Source organism: Coregonus lavaretus (assembly GCF_964263955.1).
Source record: "Coregonus lavaretus genome assembly, contig: HAP1_SCAFFOLD_583, whole genome shotgun sequence".
NCBI lineage: Eukaryota > Metazoa > Chordata > Actinopteri > Salmoniformes > Salmonidae > Coregonus > Coregonus lavaretus.
This window is the reverse complement of record NW_028159341.1, coordinates 220,411-240,855: the sequence shown is the minus strand read 5'-3', so window position 1 is coordinate 240,855 and position 20,445 is coordinate 220,411. Positions and strand designations below refer to the sequence as shown.

Genomic DNA, 20,445 nt, shown 5'->3' with positions numbered 1-20,445 from the left:
AGTGGGGTTTATAGGCAGTCGGCATCCAACGTTATGGTGCATTACTGCCCCCTGCTGTACTGCAGTGTGGACATGAGCCGTGCAAGAGCAGTCATGAATATTTAATAAACTACTAGCCTTTTCCTTTTTGTATTGCAAGAAATACATAACAAGCCCTCATTATGTGTTTATAACTGCACTTAACTTAACACTTAACTCAATTAAGTCATTATGAGTGTATGACAGTATGAACAAAAAATGTATGCACTCACTAACTGTAAGTCGCTCTGGATAAGAGCTTCTGCTAAATGACTAAAATGTAAAATGTAAATGACTTGAGTGTATGCATTATAGATATAGGCTTCATAGAAAGTGTTACAAATGTTCTCCTGTCATCTTATAGGAGATCCATTCATGGATTTAGTTATGGCTTGAGAATGTGACTGGTCTACAGAGTTTTCTCCTTTATGTCTGTCTTTATATATATATATATATATATATATATATATGGCACCCTTTTTTATATGTGACAACAACTTTTCTGTATTATGTGTATTTCCACAATCAATAATAATAAACGGTACTTCACTATGAATACTTTTGACTATGTGGTTTGAAGTACTTTACCGTTATCGTGCACAAACATTAAGACTATTATAGACAGAAATCAATGCAGTAATGTTTTATTAAATAAAGGCTCTGATTAAAATATAATATTAATGAAATCAGGCATTTAGCTAATTCTTCTTCCCAGAAGCTCCTCTGAATGGTTTGGAGATGGCTCTGGAGAGAGCGTGTAACACCCTGACTATGAGAGGGCGTTTACGGGACTGGGACTCCTGGGGAGCAGGGGCCGGTGTGGTTGTCAGGTCCTCCTTGGGAGGGGAAGTGGATGGAACCTCTGGAACCTCACACTCAGCATCTGTCATAAGAACATTTCATAATCAGAAAATGAATGTGTGTGTTTGTGTCTGTCCGTCTGCCTGTCTGTCTGCCTGCCTGTCCGTCTGCATGTCTGTCTGTCTGCCTGTCCGTCTGTCTGTCTGCCTGTCCATCTGCCTGCCTGTCTGTCCATCTGCCTGTCTGTCTGTCTGCATGTCTGTCCGTCCGTCTGCCTGTATCTGTTGTCACTGTTTTAACAAGCTTGTCATAGGGTGATATATCAATAAAACATCGATGCTTATCACTTACCCTGTGAAATATGAGTCTCTCTGAGACGTTTGGGGTGGCTCTTCGGTTCCCCTTTTGTCTTGAACAGCTGTTGACAAAACACATCAGGACAACTGAGCCTGTGTAAAATACAGAGTGTGCATCCCAAAAGGCACCCTATTCGCTATGTAAGGCACTACTTTTGACAAGGGCCCATAGAGCTCTGGTAAAAAGTAGTGCACTATATAGGGAATAGGGTGCCATTTGGGACATAGCCATTGACTCTCTCCCATGTGTATTAGGATTGTATTACAGCGTCCTCACTCAACCTCCTCAAGACAATGACAACAGTATTGTTCTAATGCTGAGAGACAATAGGTGTGTAGTGAATCTGTAGGGTAAATGTCAGCCCTGCCTTACAGAGGTAATCTCAAAACACAGAGCACCCTACCTTAATCATGATCTTTGGAAACGTATGCATTTTCGGTAGGAAATGCCACTTCCTGTTCTTCTTAGTCTCTTCCCCTCTGGCAGAGGGAAGGCGGGCCATGCCGTCAGCCTTTACATCAGCCGGGCTAAGGCTCCTGGCAGGGAATTCCTCAGTAGCATTAAGGTCAGCTACAACACCATGAATGATGTCACTTGCGGCATTGCTGGTGTCTGAGTGAGAAGAGCACGCTAGTGTGACCGACCTGTGTACAATAACTGGGAGAAGAGGACGCAGCCATGGAAGTTAGTCACTGCATCCCAAATGGCATTCTCTTCACTTTATAGTGCACTACTTTTGACCAGGGCCCATAGGGTCTGGTCAAAAGTAGTGCACTAAATATGGAATAAGGTGCCATTCTGGACACAACCAGTGAATTTTAATTAAGTCCTATGCAGATGAAAATAGATACTTTCACTTACCATCCTCCATTGCAGACTTGGACCCATAAGTCAGGCTGTCCATCACCACGTCTGTCATCAACTTGATGACCTGATCCAAAACCATTTCAGCCGAGGGTGGCATAGGCCTTCCCATACACTGCCCCAGGAGTCTCCTAACAGAAGTCTGGGCAAAGTTGTAAATGAGCTCTGAGGCATCGTCCTTTGACAGCTTCCTCAGGGCTGGCTTAGGCAGCGCTGGTTGAGAGAGGCTTCTGTGGCCAGCCATGGATTGAAGCTGGCGGCTTATGGTTATCTCCAGAATGAGACCGTGGACCTTTGCGATCAGGTTGTCAGACGCACCTTGAAGGGCTTCAACTGACAGGAGCCTATCCAGATTTTCTTCTGCTGAAGTCATCTCTGGGTCGTCCGTCTTCAATGTGTCCATTATAGTTTTCACTATGATATTGGTGTCAGATATGTTTATTTCTTGTTGGCTCACAAGCGTTGACCGTGAACCTGTCTCGTCCATTGCGATAGAGGTATGGGATTCTGTCCTTGTGATCTCATCGGCAGCGCTCATGTCAGGCAACTGGTCAAGGCTCTCCAGTAAAGAGTCTAACATGTTAGTGGCTATCAGACACTCCTGCCCAACAGATGAACTCTCAGAGTTGGCCACTCTACACTTGATCTCATTTAGGATCAAGCTGAGCATCTTCTTTGCAGTTTTGCTAAAGCCTTCTTGGCTGACTGCCACTGTTACGTCTTTTAGAGCCACAAGAGGTTTGCAACTTTCACTCAATCCACTGCCGTGGAGAGGAGAGGCTCTCTTCAAACTGTTGTTGCTCACAACTGACATACTCCTGGTGGGCAGAGTGACATCCTCACTGCATGTGTCAATTACATGGTGGTCTGTTGAAGAGCCACTTGAAGACACAAGGGCTTTAGACCTTTTAGCCAAACAGACTTTTGACAAAGGCTTCTCACTTCTCACAGACGGATGGCGGCTCCTGTCCTCAACAAGAGCAGTGTCAGGGGACTTAATGCGTCTGAGTGTCTCCACAGGGGTGGAGTCCAGCACATCTTTGGCTGTGGTGACTGACACTGGTGGAAAAGAGAAAAAGATGTTCAGTCTATCCTTTACTCTGTGGTACATGGTTTGAGCAGCATCCAATAAGTTGTCAAAGACAACTCTGGGTTTGAGCTGGGACTCCAGCTTTTTCTCTCCTAGTGGGAAGGAGTCTGCGTCGTCCACAGTGTACTGGGATACACTTTCAAGGTCTTGCATGATAATATTTACTATATCTTCGGCTGTAGAAACCACATGGTGTGAGAAGGTGGTGCTAGGCATGCCCTGTAGCAAAGAATGGTTGGCTTTGCTAGCAGCTCTGAGAATGGTCTCACTCACAATGTGTTTGGCCTTAGCTCGGAACTCAGTACTGTAAAAGCTCTGGATGGAAATGTTAGAGGTTCTGCTGGCTGCACTAAGAGATCGCATGAGTGTGGGGATCTCGGCTGACGTCACATCACTCAAAATGGTGAGGTCCTCCAATTTCGAAATTATCGAGTCCAACTTCTGGTTGAAGTCGAAGGATGAATTTGTCTTGCTCTCCCCAACGGAAGCGGAGCAGTCTTCCTTTGATGTGTCCACCCTCAGCACCGAGATCACCTGTTTGATTACCCCTTTAGTGCAGGTGTCGAGGGTGAGCTGGTGGGCTGAGGACTTAGAAGGGGTCTTACTGTCTGTCTTCTGTACAGGAGATTCCTCCACAGTGGCCTCAGTTACAGGAGATACCTCCACAGTGGCCTCAGTTACAAGTAGTCCAGTTGCAGAGAGCTCAATTTGCACAGGAATATATTTTCCCTCAGTGAGATGGTTGGAGGTGAACAGCTTCCTTAGTTTGTCCAGGGTTTTGGTGTAAATCTTCTGGGAACCTGAACTCACTTCCACCCAGAATATTTTGCGACCTGGTTTCGTACGCTTGGAGGCCTTATTGACCTCATATACCTCATGCAGGTCGGAAATAATTCCACCAAAGAGATCAGAGGATGCCTCCTCAATATTCTCTGAGGAAACATGGACAGATAGGATTTCCGACAGTTTCCCACAAGTGTCGGTTTTATCCAGCGCAGCAGTATATGTCACAGCTGCATCCTGAATGACCTGAGTGATGCATTGCTCAGCTTTGACAATATACTCCTCCACTGGCTGACCAAGGAGGATGTCAACTTTATCAGCAGGGCGCTCCTTCTGAATACTCACATTCTCCTCTGATGGGCATGGGTTGTTGAAGATAATGCTCTCAGTGACCATCTTAGAGGAGGCGAGAGATGAGTCGAGAAGCAGAGATCTGTATATTGTCGAGGTGGACATCTCTGGGTGCTTTATCACAGCAGCCTCCTCCAAAATGGCCGACGGGCCCTGGAGGATGTCAGAGATATCCATGTCCTCAATGGTCTCTACCAGAGACGATAGTAGGTCTCTGGCTGCCAGGTTGGTAGGTCTCTGGTTCTCGAGCTCTGTTTTGATTGCTTGACAGGCAGTTGCCAGAGCAACAACAGAGCGAGAACACAACTGCTTCAAGGTGGAGTCAGAACACGATGATGACAGATCTGTCATGGACATGGTGGAGAGTTGACTCTCAGAGACAAACGGGCTGAGTTTGACAGACACCTGTCTGACCAAGTCCCCAGCAAGAGCTCTCTTATCTATTGCTCCACTAGCTGAGTTGTGGGAGCAGGCACTCTGTGGCCTTGACGGGTTCCTGTTATCCAAAAATCCTGTTGTCCAAAAAACCTCAAGTACAAGATCCACAACATCGGATGACACTTCTGTCATTCTGTTGTCAGACAGAAATGTACTTGGATGAATGGTGCCTGCATTCACAGTCCAGTCGCAAATGGAGTTGTTGGACTGACTCTGGACTAGTGGAACTAGACAGGTTTCACTTTGACCTTGGCCAAAGAGCTCTGCCATTTTGAGCAGAACTGATCTTAAGACCTTCGACTTGGAAATGTTCAGCAGTGGGTCGTTGTTGGACAGTCTGGTGGATGGTCTGCTAGCCGATCTGTGAACCACTAGGCTTTGTATTTCTGCCGAAATGGCAGTTAGAAAATAGGTCAAGGGGCTGGTCGCTCTCCCCTCATTTCCTCCGTTGGCTTTAGCCTTGATGATGCTATCTATGATGATGACTATGACCTGTCCAGCCAGAGGACCCAAGATGGCCTCAAGCTCCCTCTCTAACTCAAGGGGAGACTTGTGGCCGAGCGCAATATGCTCTATGGCATGGGAATACATCTTAGAAGTCGCCATGCTTAGCATCTCTTGGACAAACTGTTGACTTGCTGAGATACTTCCAGTCAGCGGATCTAGAGTTCCCTGACTGACACTTCGCATTAGCTCAGCCAATCTGGAGGTGAGAAGGTTTATAACCAACTCGACAATACCCATCATTAACTTGCCGTCCGTTGATATTTCGCTAAGTCTGTATTTCTCCTGTCTACTTCGTTTCGGCGGCAGTACGATGTCACTCTGCGACTGGCCGCTCTGGACCATGTCGAAGACAGAGTCCTCAGAGATTCCAAACACAGATCTCAGTGGTGCTGAGTGTAGTCTGTGTCTCATCTCTCTATCGCTACCCTCAAGTGAGGAGACATATCGCTCTTCGTTCTCACTCAGCAAAGAGGTCATGGACCTGCAGAATGCACAACAGAAATGAATAGTACATGGTAACAAAATAAAAAATATGATCCAAGACTTTGGGACACAAACTCAACCTTGTTATTGTTATTCAAAGGAAGCATTGTGAACCATCTCAAACCACACTCAGACCAAACATTAACATTTAGAGTAAACTTTTTAGAGTGGTTGTGTAGTATCTAAGTAGTATTTCTCACTAAGTGGATCTGGAATAGATATTTGTACCTATAACAGGAAAGACCTGCAAAAAGAGGAGGGGATAGAGCTAGGTACCTGTGAGAGGCATGGATAGGGCTAGGTACCTGTGAGAGGAGTGGATAGGGCTAGGTACCTGTGAGAGGAGTGGATAGGGCTAGGTACCTGTGAGAGGAGTGGATAGGGCTAGGTACCTGTGAGAGGAGTGGATAGAGCTAGGTACCTGTGAGAGGAGTGGATAGGGCTAGGTACCTGTGAGAGGAGTGGATAGGGCTAGGTACCTGTGAGAGGAGTGGATAGGGCTAGGTATCTGTGAGAGGCGTGGATAGGGGTAGGTACCTGTGAGAGGAGGGGATAGGGCTAGGTACCTGTGAGAGGCATGGATAGGGCTAGGTACCTGTGAGAGGAGTGGATAGGGCTAGGTACCTGTGAGAGGAGTGGATAGGGCTAGGTACCTGTGAGAGGAGTGGATAGGGCTAGGTACCTGTGAGAGCAGTGGATAGGGCTAGGTACCTGTGAGAGGAGGGAATTGGGCTAGGTACCTGTGAGAGGAGTGGATAGGGCTAGGTACCTGTGAGAGGAGGGGATAGGGGTAGGTACCTGTGAGAGGAGTGGATTGGGCTAGGTACCTGTGAGAGGAGTGGATAGGGCTAGGTACCTGTGAGAGGAGGGGATAGGGCTAGGTACCTGTGAGAGGAGGGGATAGGGCTAGGTACCTGTGAGAGGAGTGGATAGGGCTAGGTACCTGTGAGAGGAGGGGATAGGGGTAGGTACCTGTGAGAGGAGGGGATAGGGCTAGGTACCTGTGAGAGGAGGGGAAAGGCGTGGGAGTGCGTGTGCTGCAGGCGGTTCTGGCGCTGGTGCACTTGCTGGGTCCTCCACTACAGCTGAATCTGACGCTGCGGCCAAGAGAGGTCACCTCTCCTGCCTCATTACTTCCTGATCCAGAAGAGCTTGGCCAATCAGAGAGCTCTATCTGCATGGTGAGGTCAAGGGCGGGAACAACCACAGTGGATGTAGACTCCATCACCCATGCTACAATATCCATGCACTTGGCACTAAACTCATGTCTGCTCATCTGCAATGTTAAAAGACCATACAGAGTTAGTTTGTTAAAGGGGCTGCACTGATATAAAACTTAGAACCATTTACTCAAACTTGTCAATTAAAGCAGTGGTTCAGGATTAAAGGTCCTGCAGGATTTCCACAAATGAATGTTTGGTCCATTTTACCAACATTAACTACTTTAGAGGTGACTATAACTCACCCCGGCACGCATATTCTCACTCAGCAGATTCCAATGGCTGAAAAGTAAATAAATGCAAGTACACAATGAATTACATTACCTCTATTCTCTTAGACTACGTTATGAATGGACATTACCTCTATTATCTTAGATTACGTTATGGATGGAAATTACCTCTATTATCTTAGATTACGTTATGGATGGACCTCTATGGAACTAGGCCACACCCAGACATCCCTGATTGGTTATTTGGTCCGTTGAGTCCTTTGTATTTGCCCGAGACTATAGGAGACTCTCAATCTCCTCACCTCCTTCTCAAAACCCATTGGATGAGAAGGTCAGAAGGGCGGGACCTCTGGCTTTCTCATCCAATGGGTTTTGAGGAGGCGAGAAGAGAGGACACGAGGAGTATGCAATTGAGACAGGGAACATATCTAGGGGATGCATGGGGAAGCCAAAGAGCAACTTACTCGTCCTTCATGTCCTGCACAAAGGTGTGTAGGTCTGGGTAGCTTCTCTTTCCCCTGCTGAGGGTGAGGCTGGTCTGGGAGGTTGCATCCTTGTGGGTCACGGTAGTGAAGGTCACCACTGCAGCCTGATGGCGACAACAGAAAGCAGAGTTAGGCTGGAATTCAATTTCGCGTCATTAAAACACAAAATATCTAAATGAAATTTCATACATGTAATAGAAAAATACATCATACCTCCTGTGACTGAGATGGGATGGCAACAGCCTCGTCAATCTCACTCTCTCCTTCGACCTCCTGCGACTGAGATGGGATGGCAACAGCCTCGTCCATCTCAATCTCTCCTTCAACCTCCTGCGACTGAGATGGGATGGCAACAGCCTCGTCCATCTCAATCTCTCCTTCAACCTCCTGCGACTGAGATGGGATGGCAACAGCCTCGTCCATCTCACTCTCTTCTTCAACCTCCTGCGACTGAGATGGGATGGCAACAGCCTCGTCCATCTCAATCTCTCCTTCAACCTCCTGCGACTGAGATGGGATGGCAACAGCCTCGTCCATCTCACTCTCTTCTTCAACCTCCTGCGACTGAGATGGGATGGCAACAGCCTCGTCCAACTCAATCTCTCCTTCAACCTCCTGCGACTGAGATGGGATGGCAACAGCCTCGTCCAACTCAATCTCTCCTTCAACCTCCTGCGACTGAGATGGGATGGCAACAGCCTCGTCCAACTCACTCTCTCCTTCAACCTCCTGCGACTGAGATGGGATGGCAACAGCCTCGTCCAACTCACTCTCTCCTTCAACCTCCTGCGACTGAGATGGGATGGCAACAGCCTCGTCCAACTCACTCTCTCCTTCAACCTCCTGTGACTGAGTTGGGGTATCTGTCTCTAGAACAGCCTCATCCAACTTGGTCAGTCTCTCAGCCTCTCTGTGATCTTTATGGGATCTAGATAGAGAAAAAGGAATCTCTCTTAGGTCACTGCTATAATGTGAGTGTGAGGATGTGTTCCCATTATAGAATTAGAATCATAGAATTAGAATGAATCATTCTAGAATTAGAATAGATATATAGAATAGGCTCCAATACTCTTGAGATGACTCGGCCTATCCAGAGCCAAATATTTAGAGAATTCTGCCAACTTTTAAAAGGACTCCATGTTAGCGCCTTGGAGCCTTTCATTTATCCTTTCATTATAAGTACATTCTAATTATAGATGTTCAGTTACATAGCATTGTTTAAAATGTCAATATTGCCCATGGGGAGCCAGCTGTCATATGGATATCTACTGTGTCATGTAATGTATACATAAACTCAGCAAAAAAAGAAACGTCCCTTTTTCAGGATCTTTCAAAGATAATTCCTAAAAATCCAAATAACTTCACAGATCTTTCATTGTAAAGGGTTTAAACACTGTTTCCCATGCTAGTCCCCTGTAGCTCAGTTGGTAGAGCAAGGCGCTTGCAACGCCAGGGTTGTGGGTTCGTTTCCCACGGGGGGCCAGTATGAAAATGTATGCACTCACTAACTGTAAGTCGCTCTGGATAAGAGCGTCTGCTAAATGACTAAAATGTAAAATGTTGTTCAATGAACCATAAACAATTAATGAACATGCACCTGTGGAACGGTCATTAAGACACAAACAGCTTACAGACGGTAGTTATGAAAACTTAGGACACTAAAGAGGCCTTTCTACTGACTCTGAAAAACACCAAAAGAAAGATGCCCAGGGTCTGCCACTGCGAAGATGCCCGTACGTGGTCTGCCACCGTCATGTCTCCCTGTAGCGCTGTCTTAGGCGTCTCACAGTACGGACATTGCAATTTATTGCCCTGGCCACATCTGCAGTCCTCATGCCTCCTTGCAGCATGCCTAAGGCATGTTCACGCAGATGAGGCCAGGGCAATAAATTGCAATGTCCGTACTGTGAGATGCCTAAGAAAGCGCTACAGGGAGACAGGATGGACAGCTGATCGTCCTCGCAGTGGCAGACCACGTGTAACAACACCTGCACAGGATCGGCACATCCGAACATCAAACCTGCGGGACAGGTACAGGATGGCAACAACAACTGCCCGAGTTACACCAGGAATGCACAATCCCTCCATCAGTGCTCAGACTGTCCGCAATGGGCTGAGAGAGGCTGGACTGAGGGCTTGTAGGCCTGTTGTAAGGCAAGTCCTCACCAGACATCACTGGCAACAACGTCGCCTATGGGCACAAACCCACCGTCGCTGGACCAGACAGGACTGGCAAAAAGTGCTCTTCACTGATGAGTCGCGGTTTTGTCTCACCAGGGGTGATGGTCGGATTCGCGTTTATCGTCAAAGGAATGAGCGTTACACCGAGGCCTGTACTCTGGAGCGGGATCGATTTGGAGGTGGAGGGTCCATCATGGTCTGGGGCGGTGTGTCACAGCATCATCGGACTGAGCTTGTTGTCATTGCAGGAAATCTCAACGCTGTGCGTTACAGGGAAGACATCCTCCTCCCTCATGTGGTACCCTTCCTGCAGGCTCATCCTGACATGACCCTCCAGCATGACAATGCCACCAGCCATACTGCTCGTTCTGTGCGTGATTTCCTGCAAGACAGGAATGTCAGTGTTCTGCCATGGTCAGCGAAGAGCCTGTATCTGTTGGATTGGAGGGTGAGGGCTAGGGCCATTCCCCCAAGAAATGTCTGGGAACTTGCAGGTGCCTTGGTGGAAGAGTGGGGTAACATCTCACAGCAAGAACTGGCAAATCTGGTGCAGTCCATGAGGAGTAGATGCACTGCAGTACTTATTGCAGCTGGTGGCCACACCAAATACTGTAACTTTTGATTTTGACCCCCCCTTTGTTCTGTTAGTCACATGTCTGTGGAACTTGTTCAGTTTATGTCTCAGTTGTTGAATCTTGTTATGTTCATACAAATATTTACACGTTAAGTTTGCTGAAAATAAACGCAGTTGACAGTGAGAGGACGTTTCTTTTTTTGCTGAGTTTATATCTCAATGTCCCAACTCTATAAATACATAGCTCTGGGCCTACCTCTCCATAGGCGGTGACCTTTGACCTACTACTGAATCTGTATCTTTAGGCCTTGGTGATCCTGTAACCAGTCACAAATGTGTCATTAGTGTAAATCACTTACCTGACTTCCTTCATAACATCAGCACCATTGATGGGGTCATCCAGGTCTATGAGGGTGAGGTCATTCCCACTGACCTCTGACCTCTGAAAGACAGCACAAAGTCATGTTTAGATGTCACCTACTGTGTCGCCTTTTGCCGTGTTCAAAACAACTGGGAAATCTCTGACTTCCGACTTCAGTGCGTTCAAGACAACTGGGAAATCGGGAAAAAAAAACAAGCTCCGACTGGGAAAAATCTTTTTGAACAGTCATCCAACTCGGAATTCCAAGTCGGAAGCAGCGCGGCTTGGCGGGTCATGTTTTGGAGGACGCCTGACTCGACCTTCGCCTCTCCCGAGCCCGCTGGGGAGTTGCAGCGATGAGACAAGATCGTAACAAGATCGTAACTACCAATTGGATATCACGAAAAATTGGGGAGGAAAAGGGGGTAAAATTACCACCACAAAATGTAAAAAGGAATTCCAAGTCGGAAACTCTGGCATCTTTCTAGAGCTCCGACTTTCCGACCTGAAGATCACAGACGTCATGATTTGACCTAGTTTTTTTTCTTCGAGTTCCCGGTTGCCTTGAGAGCACCATTAACCCAACTCTCATTGTCACATCATAATGCATCATATTCATAGAAATAGAATCACCAGAACATCATATCAGGTGTACAGTTCAGTTTACCAGTCAAATTGCCATGGTCAGAGGCTCTATCCTTTCTAGTGATTCTATTTCTATGGTCACATCATAATGTATCATATCTATGCTTGTGTCCGAAATAGCACCCTATTTCCAATATAGTGCACTTATTTTGGCTGGAGCCCTATAGAGTCCCACAGTATGAGTCATAATACCCATAAAACCTAGTGGTCAAACAGGGAAATGGTTCCAATCGTTTTAATAATAATAATAATAATAATAATAATATGCCATTTAGCAGACGCTTTTATCCAAAGCCACTTACAGTCATGCGTGCATACATTTTTACGTATGGGTGGTCCCGGGGATCGAACCCACTACCCTGGCATTACAAGCGCCATGCTCTACCAATTGAGTTTTTCCACCATTCATTTTTCCCATTGGGGATTTTAGAAACACTTAAAATAAGGTCTGTGTTTCGTGTAGGCTTACCCTGGTGTGACGTTTTGATAACCGTGTAAATCTCTCTAGGACAAGGTGACTTATCAATATATTCTCTTGTATTTACCTCCCAAAAATGTAATGCTTATTAGCTGCTAATGTGGCTATCATAAAGAACTACAAATGCCATGATGATCATGCTGATCGAGGCAAAGGTAAGAATCTCTGGATTAACTATCTAATGTTAGCTAAATGTAGTATATGAATAAATTGGCTGCATTTCTTTAAATTGACAATTCTGTGAACTGTCTAGTGCAAGTTTTAAATTGACACAATACCTGTTAGCAAAGGTGTCAGCTAGAGATGACGTGCAGGAGCTTGCAGGGATTTGTAGTTTTGCATGATGTCTACTTTGATGCTAATTAGCATTTTCGAATCTGAGAGTAAATGGAGCCGAATATACTGATAAAAGTCACCTTGTCCGAGAGAGATTTACATGGTTACAAAAACGTCACGCCAGGGTAAGCCTACACGAAATACAGCCCTTATTTTATGTGTTTCTAAAATCGCCTATGGGAAAAATGAATGGTGGAAAAACGATTGGAACCATTTCCCTGTTTGACCGCTAGGTTTTATGGGTATTATGACACCTCCACTGTGGGACTCTATAGAGGGGTTGGTTGTTTAGCAACAAAACTGGCATGCAACTATGGGGCAAAATAGACAGGGTTTGCTTAGACTGTTGACAACATGTAAACTATATTTAGTCTCTAAATGTTTATTGCAACCATAAATACATTTGAACAATGAACTCGTCTCAAATACATTGTTACAGTTGTTGTTGGTTAGCTAGGTAGCGAATTTTAGCCATTGCATAGACATGATATCAGTCAAAACACCTCAAAACAAGACATGGTATCAATAACACCATACAATGAGCTGAAACATGCCACAGAGCTACGATTCCCCACATGGCAGCTTGTTGTTAGCTGAGGTTCAGAATCATAACAAGATACACGACTTCCAGCCATTTTCGTGACGTCAGCCAACCCTTCTATGGCTCTTGGTCAAAAGTAGTGCACTAGCCTACATAGGGAATAGGGTGCCATTTAGGACGTATTTATGAAGGTGATGCCATAACCTTTGACCCACAGCAGATTCTACTGTACCTTTAGCCAACTCTCATGACTCCCCGGCCATAGGCTTTCTAGTTTGATATTACAGCATGAATAGCACATTATTTCATTTGTTAAACAATATTTAATCCACAGTAATTACTATAATTGAAGATTTAAAAAAAAAAATAACATGCCTACCTTGCACTCTTTATTCTCCATCTCCTTGCAAAATCAGCACATTTCCTTGCCAAAATGAACGCATTCCTCCAGCACTAGCGAGGATCAGACTGAACCGCTCCAGCGGTTTCTGATCCGTTTCGACGTTTATCAGTGATGACGTAACAATGCTGTAAAGATTTGACGCACTTCCGATGTCGTGCTGATGCAACGCTCTGTGCTGTTGAAAGCTCACGTATGGAAATCCTGCGAGTTGGAAACAAATGTAGGCTATTGTTGCCCTTAAAACTGTAATGTTGAGGACGCCATGAACAAATAAAATACATAACCCACACCGTTAGGCCAAAGTAAATGCATTTTTTCATCACTTTGCCAATAGACTTCTTGTTCCTCGTTGTAGCCTTTCTTTTGGGATTGGCACCACTGTCACTGCCTGACACCTAGAAATTGATACTGCGGTTGTCACATAAAACAGATAACCCATAGTTCATTATTAAATAACATAACTCATTTCTTTATTTTATTACTCATAAAATATACAGCAATCTTCAGATACTGAAAGAATTCATGGGAGTTTCGAATTCAGTCACTATTTCATATGTACATGCTAGTTTCCTCCTTTTAAAGAAAAAAAAGGACACGAAAAACCTGTGAACCTCCTGTTCCTGATTTGACTAACATAGCATATGTATTGTACATATTTCCAGTTAAAATGATTTTCAAAAAGAGACAAAAAAACGGCGGTTTGAACAAGCCATCACATAAAAGGATTGAGTGGTTTCATTTTTTTGAAGAAGTTAAAGCAAGCAAAACCTGTCAAAATACATTGATTATAAGACCAAGACAAATAATACAGAAGAAAATCTAAATGCTGCTGTCCTACCATTGGTTTCCAGTGTTTCTCCTCTCCAAGGGAGGCATGTTTTCCGCCTCGTATGCCTCGGAATAGTATCAGTGCTTTTCACAAACGTTGTAATACTTAGTGTGCATCATTGCTTTCGCTCATACAGCTGCCCCTACTCTCCTAACCTCCACTCAGTAACTAAAGAAGGCACAAAATGATGATGACATAAATATCACAAGAAAGAATACATGAATGAATCATTTACTTTCTAAAATATTTTAGGTAGGTTTAATAACGCAAATGTAAAAAGTCCTGTTGCTCACATACCAGTATGCAAAATCTACATCCTAAATGGCACCCTATTCTTTATAGAGTACACTACTTTTGACCAGAACCCTATGGGCCCAGGTCAAAAGTAGTGTACTATAAAGGGAATAGGGTGCCATTGGGGATGGACTTTATTTGAAATTACTAATGAGAGCAAATACTACGATTTTTTGGTTCCCACAGAGGGTCAGGAGCTTAAGACATGAATGATTTTAATAAAATGTTTGTTCAGAAAAAATAAATGATTTCCCCTCCTTCCACATGGATTACAGACAAGAGGCTAGGTACGTTGACTGTCTTAGTGTGCGGATAAACATGACCATCACTCTCATAAAACTTAAATGAAACATCACTCCTTATGTTTTTTCTCAGCCCAAAACGCTCAATCCCATTTCTACTGTCAAAACAGGTTTTGAAAAGGCTTCTTCCACATCTTTTGGTCCATGTCTGTTTTTCACTCAGTGAAGTGCTACTATCTCTTAGGACTACAGGTTATTGCCGTCATAAGGTGTCCGTCTGTCTGTTGGCTGGACAGTTTCTACCGTTTAGGACCTTTGTGGGTAAAGGTAAAGGTGGGGTATAGCAGCAGCAGTTCCTCTGAAGTCCAGTATCTGCTGGAAGGACACCTGGTGGTACGAGAGGATGAGTGTGGCCAGCCAGCCTGTTGTGCCTCCCCCTCTCCCTCCCTCCCTCCATTTCTTTCTCTCCATCTGCGGGACTCTTAAGGCTCCTGTGCGGACTGTCTCGGCTCGTGCCCTCCCAAAGCTGGCTGTGGTGATTTAAGACACGGTGTGTATGTGTGTATTTGTTTGTGGCCTCTGCCCCACTTCACTGTCCATCCGCCTGCCCTTGGCTCCCCTCCTGGGCAGCGACCACCACCACCCTCAGTACGTCTCTGAGTCTGAGTCGTTGAGGTCCTCATCCTTGTAGAAGCCTCCATCGTGGTCGCGGTGGCCGATGTTGTTGAAGCTGCAGTAGGAGCTGTGCTCGCTGCGCAGCACGGGCAGGCTGTCGAAGGTCACACTCTTGGAGGGGCTGGTGGTGTAGTGGTTAATGGCACTGAAGGACAGGCTGGGCGCCGGGTTGCAGGGGGACACGGGCATCATGGTGGCCAGGATCAGCGCCAGGCAGTCCGCCACGTCTTTGTTGGGGGCGCAGGCCAAGGCAGGCGTGTAACCTGAGGGGTTCAAACAGAACAGCAGAGGGTCACTTCAGGAGCAACACCGTTTACTACAACGCTTTTGTTGAAAAACATGAAATAACACCAGGCTAGGAGATACAAAGTTAAGACAATAACCAAGCAGTGGATTAGAGAGAAACATTTGTGGACACATTGAGAAGAGAAGTACAGAAGAAAACAGTGTTAGCGTAATGGATCTTACCATTCTCATCGACTGCGAGCACGCTAGCACCCTTCGCTAGTAGCTCCTGCACCACCACCGTCAGACCATTTCTGGCTGCAACGTGTAACGGCCTGAGGAGAAAGTACCGTCAGATTAGACAGCAGAAAATGAGGATACCTCCCAAATGCCAGACTATTCCCTATATAGTGCACTTCTTCTGACCAGGGCCCAATTAATACAGCTGAACCATACGTACGTCTGTAAGGCTGCGTTAGTCGAGTTGATGAGGTTCCTGTCTGTAATCTTCTCCAATATCAACAAGGCACTGGTTTCATGCCCCTTTAAAAACCAGAGTCAAACATGTCAGACCAAAATTTAAACCAGAGAGAGCCAACTGTTCAGATGAACGTCATCTTGATGTGGGAATGCTCACCTTACTGCAGGCCAGATGAAGAGCAGTGTTCTTGACTGCATCCTGCAGGGTGAGTTCTGCTTTGGCACTGCTCACCAACAGCTCTGACACAGACAGAGAAACATAAAGAAACTCAATGAGGAAATTAAGCGACTTATTAAAATATAAAACAGACAGGTTGAACTTAAGCCGGCTGGCGAGGCAAAGTGGAGGAGAGGGGGCTGCATACCGACGGCGTTGGTTTGTCCGTTCTCAGCAGCCATCATGAGGGAGGTCTTCCCGGAGGCGTCGGGGGAGTTGACCTGGGCGTTGTGGCCTAGCAGCAGCTGAAGACACTCCACGTGGTCCGTGAAGGCCGCCGCATGCAGGGGGGTCCTGGAGAGAGGAAACGTATTTCACCGATATCGTGTAGGACTGTTATAAACAAGTTTGTTCAATTAACCCTGTTTATACCATAGAAATATAAAATCACTAATAGATGCATTAAAAGTAATCTACAATCCCTCATCCAACCCCAGAGGTCATTTTAACAACATTATTCTCCAGAAGAAAAGGACTTTGTCATGTGCTGTAGTTACCGGTTCTTGGTGTCAGTGGCGTTGACAATGGCCGGCCCCAGAGTGTCAATCAGCATCTCTGCAGCCCCCTCGTTGTCATTGATCACAGCACAGTGGAGGGGGCTGAAGGAGTTGCCCTCGGTCTTGTGGAAAACCTCCTGTTCCAGTAGCACCTCTACACACGTGTCATGGCCTAGTGGAAGATTGATTCATTTAATTTATAATTAAAAGTAATAGGTTGCTCCAGCAGGAAACATTACATACAGGAAAAAGATGACGTCGCTGCAGACCACAACAATACTCTCCGAGAAAGCTAAAAATCTGACAATCCCTGACAAAGTCCTGTTTCAGTGTAAGGTCCTCCACTGAGAGTCATAACCCTTAATTCTGTTGTAGTCTTGTTCATTCCCCCACATGGCTCCGTCCACACCAATCGAATGCTTTTCAAGCCACAAGAGGGAGTGAATGAGTGTACACTTCATGGAGGAGAGAACAGAGCTACAGTCCAGTTAGTCAGTACGTACCGTTGTATGGCCTACCTAATTCAGGGACATGTTTACAGTGCTGAAGAGAGAAAATCAGAAAATATCTAGTGTTCCGTTAGTTCAGTACGTACCGTTGTAGCAGGCCCAGTGTAGTGGCGTGTAGCCCTGGTTGTCTGTGATGACGGGGAGGGTCTCCACTGACTGGGCGGCGTGTAGGAGCCCCCCCAGCACCCCGATGTGTCCGGATGCCGCCGCCAGGTGGACAGGGGTCCGCCCCTTACAGTCCCGAACCAGGAAGCTGGCGCTGTGCTGCAGCAGGGCCTCCAAACACTCCTCATGACCCGTCACCGCCTGGGAGGAAGGGCGGGGAGACAAGAATGGATTTGAATAACTAATAATCAATGATATAATAATGAATCATCAATTATTTAAAATGATGTCTGGAGGCAGGTCCCTACAGGGATGAATACACCACTACCCATGGACAACTACTTTTCTGAAGATAATATGTATATTTGGGCATAACTTATATTCCATGCTAGATCCCACCCCAAAGCCATCCCTAGTAGTTCAATGGCCCCATCCCTAGATCAGAACAAGCCTCCCCGTCTCTTTCTGTGTGTGAGCGTATACAGCCAGCTCTCCTCCTCACCCCTCTGTGTAGCGCAGTTCTGCCCCACTTGTCTTTGGCTTCTACGCTGGCTCCCTTGTTGAGCAGTGAGTCCACACAGTCTGTGTGTCCGCTCAGCACCGACAGCATCAGAGGGGTTCTGATACACAAGACAACAAGGTCATATTACAAACTGGTAATAACCAGGCTGAGTCCCAAATGGCAACCTATTCCCTATATGGTACACTACCTTTGACCTGAGCCCATAGGGTTCTGGTTTAAAGTAGTGCACCAAGTAGGGCATAGGGTGCCATTTGGGACGTATACCTAGTGTCAAAATCTCTTTATTTCAGGAATTGTATCCAAAACCCAATTGACTTACTGTCCATTCCCGTCTTGAACGTCCACTGGACTCTGGAGGTCAGCATTTCCAATCAGCAAACGCAAACACTCTGAATGACCGTTGGTAGCTAGAGGAGGATAAATACAGAGGATAGAAGAATGTGAGATGATTGACCGTTGGTAGCTAGAGGAGGCTAAACAGAGAGGATATGAGCTGATTGCTGGACGACTATTACCTTCACATGAACAGACAGATTTCTAGAACAGTGGTATTGGTAGATGACATCCTCATGATGTTAACACAGCAGATAATAAATCATTTTGGGGCTGAGGCCCTCGAAGCCTGTCACCTGCTAGCTGTGTACCTGGCTCTGGATAGAAGTCCCCCTGTGCACTGATCTAGGATCAGCTTACCCTCCCCAGATCCTCAACCATTAGTGGGGAACATGACAAAAAATGTCCTTAGATCAGTGTGTAGTGGGCATTTCACACTATACTATATAAACATCCCTAGAGTGGACATTGGCGTCGTAGCAACATGACCAAACAAATCTCCATCTTGGTCAGGAAAACTTTTGAATTACAGAATCTCTAGGCCTTACGTGATATCCTATGCATACCTGCAGCGTGGATGGGGGTCCTCTTCAGGGTGAAGTCTTTAACCAGGATGGAGGCTCCCTGGTTGATGAGGACGTCAACACACTCCACATGGCCTTTAAAGGCAGCCAGGTCCAGAGGGGTGCGCCCCTGGCTGTTCCTCACGTCTAGATCCAGCAGAGACTGAACCAGGACCTCCATAGCATGGTGGTGGCCGTGGTACGCCTGAATGGAAACAAACACACAGTCTGAAGCAAAGTCCAGTGGTATGCCTGAACAGATATACACTCCTAATATAATCAATGTCCTATAGTAGACCAGTGGTATGCCTAATATAATCAATGTCCTATAGTAGACCAGTGGTATGCCTGATGGAAACATGGATTACCACTGAAAACACTGCTACTCCTACTGCTCTCTCCTCGTCTGACCATGTGTTCTCGCATACCCCGAGAGCATCCGGTCAGAGGGGTGGTGGCACAGGAATCCTCATCTCTCCCAAGTGGACATTCTCAATTTTTCCCCTAACCCATCTGTCTATCTCCTCATTTGAATTCCATGCTGTCACAGTCACTAGCCCATTTAAGCTTAATATCCTTGTCATCTATCGCCCTCCAGGTTCCCTTGGAGAGTTCATCAATGAGCTTGACGCCTTGATGAGCTCCTTTCCTGAGGATGGCTCACCCCTCACAGTTCTGGGGGATTTCAACCTCCCTACGTCTACATTTGACTCATTTCTCTCTGCCTCCTTCTTTCCACTCCTCTCCTCTTTTGACCTCACCCTCTCACCGTCCCCCCCTACTCACAAGGCAGGCAATACGCTTGACCTCATCTTTACTAGATGCTGCTCTTCTACTAATCTCACTGCAACTCCCCTCCATGTCTCCGACCACTACTTTGTGTCCTTTTCTCTCTCGCTCTCCTCCAACACTACTCACTCTGCCCCTACACAGATGGTAACGCGCCGCCGCAACCTTCGCTCTCTCTCTCCCACTACTCTCTCCTCTTCCATCCTATCATCTCTTCCCTCTGCTCAATCCTTCTCCCTCCAATCTCCTGATTCTGCCTCCTCAACCCTCCTCTCCTCCCTTTCTGCATCCTTTGACTCTCTGTGTCCCCTATCCTCCCGGCCGGCTCGGTCCTCCCCTCCAGCTCCGTGGCTTGATGACTCATTGCGAGCTCACAAAACAGAGCTCCGGGCAGCTGAGCGGAAATGGAAGAAAACTAAACTCCCTGCCGACCTGGCATCTTTTCACTCCCTCCTCTCTACATTTTCTTCATCTGTTTCTGCTGCTAAGGCCACTTTCTACCACTCTAAATTCCAAGCATCTGCCTCTAACCCTAGGAAGCTCTTTGCCACATTCTCCTCACTGCTGAATCCTCCCCCCCATCCTTGACCGCTGGCTATGTCCCTTCCGTCTTCAAGAGAGCGAGAGTTGCTCCCCTTCTCAAAAAACCAACACTCGATCCCACTGATGTCAACAACTACAGACCAGTATCCCTTCTTTCTTTTCTTTCCAAAACTATTGAGCGTGCCGTCTTTAGCCAACTCTCTTGCTATCTCTCTCAGAATGACCTTCTTGATCCAAACCAGTCAGGTTTCAGGACTGGTCATTCAACTGAGACTGCTCTTCTCTGTGTCACGGAGGCTCTCCGCACTGCTAAAGCTAACTCTCTCTCCTCTGCTCTTGTCCTTCTAGACCCGTCTGCTGCCTTTGATACTGTGAACCATCAGATCCTCCTCTCCACCCTCTCCGAGCTGGGCATCTCCGGCGCGGCTCACTCCTGGATTGCGTCCTACCTAGATTATAATTAATGGACATTTTT

General features: G+C 46.3%; 2 protein-coding genes and 1 long non-coding RNA gene across 4 annotated transcripts; all 3 read right to left on the bottom strand.

Moving 5' to 3' along the window:
- Nucleotides 1-41: 41 nt before the first annotated feature.
- Nucleotides 42-2,797, bottom strand: LOC311122994 (uncharacterized protein; the record flags this gene model as incomplete). Its single annotated transcript, XM_084197290.1, has 5 exons — nt 2,038-2,797; nt 1,580-1,788; nt 1,171-1,237; nt 789-901; nt 42-59 (listed from the first exon to the last, which is right to left on the bottom strand). Exons 1-5 carry the CDS (start codon nt 2,708-2,710, stop codon nt 42-44), a joined length of 1,080 nt encoding a protein of 359 aa, XP_084053416.1. The 5' UTR covers nt 2,711-2,797.
- A 193-nt stretch (nt 2,798-2,990) lies between these two features.
- On the bottom strand, nt 2,991-13,182 carry LOC311122986. Of its 2 annotated transcripts, none has more exons than XR_014612530.1 (3): nt 13,123-13,182; nt 10,742-10,824; nt 2,991-3,099 (listed from the first exon to the last, which is right to left on the bottom strand). It is a non-coding gene; the product is annotated as an uncharacterized lncRNA (long non-coding RNA). The 2 variants fall into 2 exon arrangements; XR_014612531.1 differs by lacking the exon at nt 2,991-3,099 and adding an exon at nt 10,133-10,190.
- A 550-nt stretch (nt 13,183-13,732) lies between these two features.
- Nucleotides 13,733-18,819, bottom strand: LOC311122993 (serine/threonine-protein phosphatase 6 regulatory ankyrin repeat subunit A-like; the record flags this gene model as incomplete). The annotated part of the gene is made up of 10 exons (XM_084197289.1): nt 13,733-15,449; nt 15,655-15,746; nt 15,872-15,954; nt 16,049-16,131; nt 16,257-16,402; nt 16,606-16,777; nt 17,201-17,420; nt 17,722-17,839; nt 18,062-18,149; nt 18,642-18,819. 10 exons carry the CDS (start codon nt 18,817-18,819, stop codon nt 15,157-15,159), a joined length of 1,473 nt encoding a protein of 490 aa, XP_084053415.1. The 3' UTR covers nt 13,733-15,156.
- Between the last annotated feature and the right edge of the window lie 1,626 nt (nt 18,820-20,445).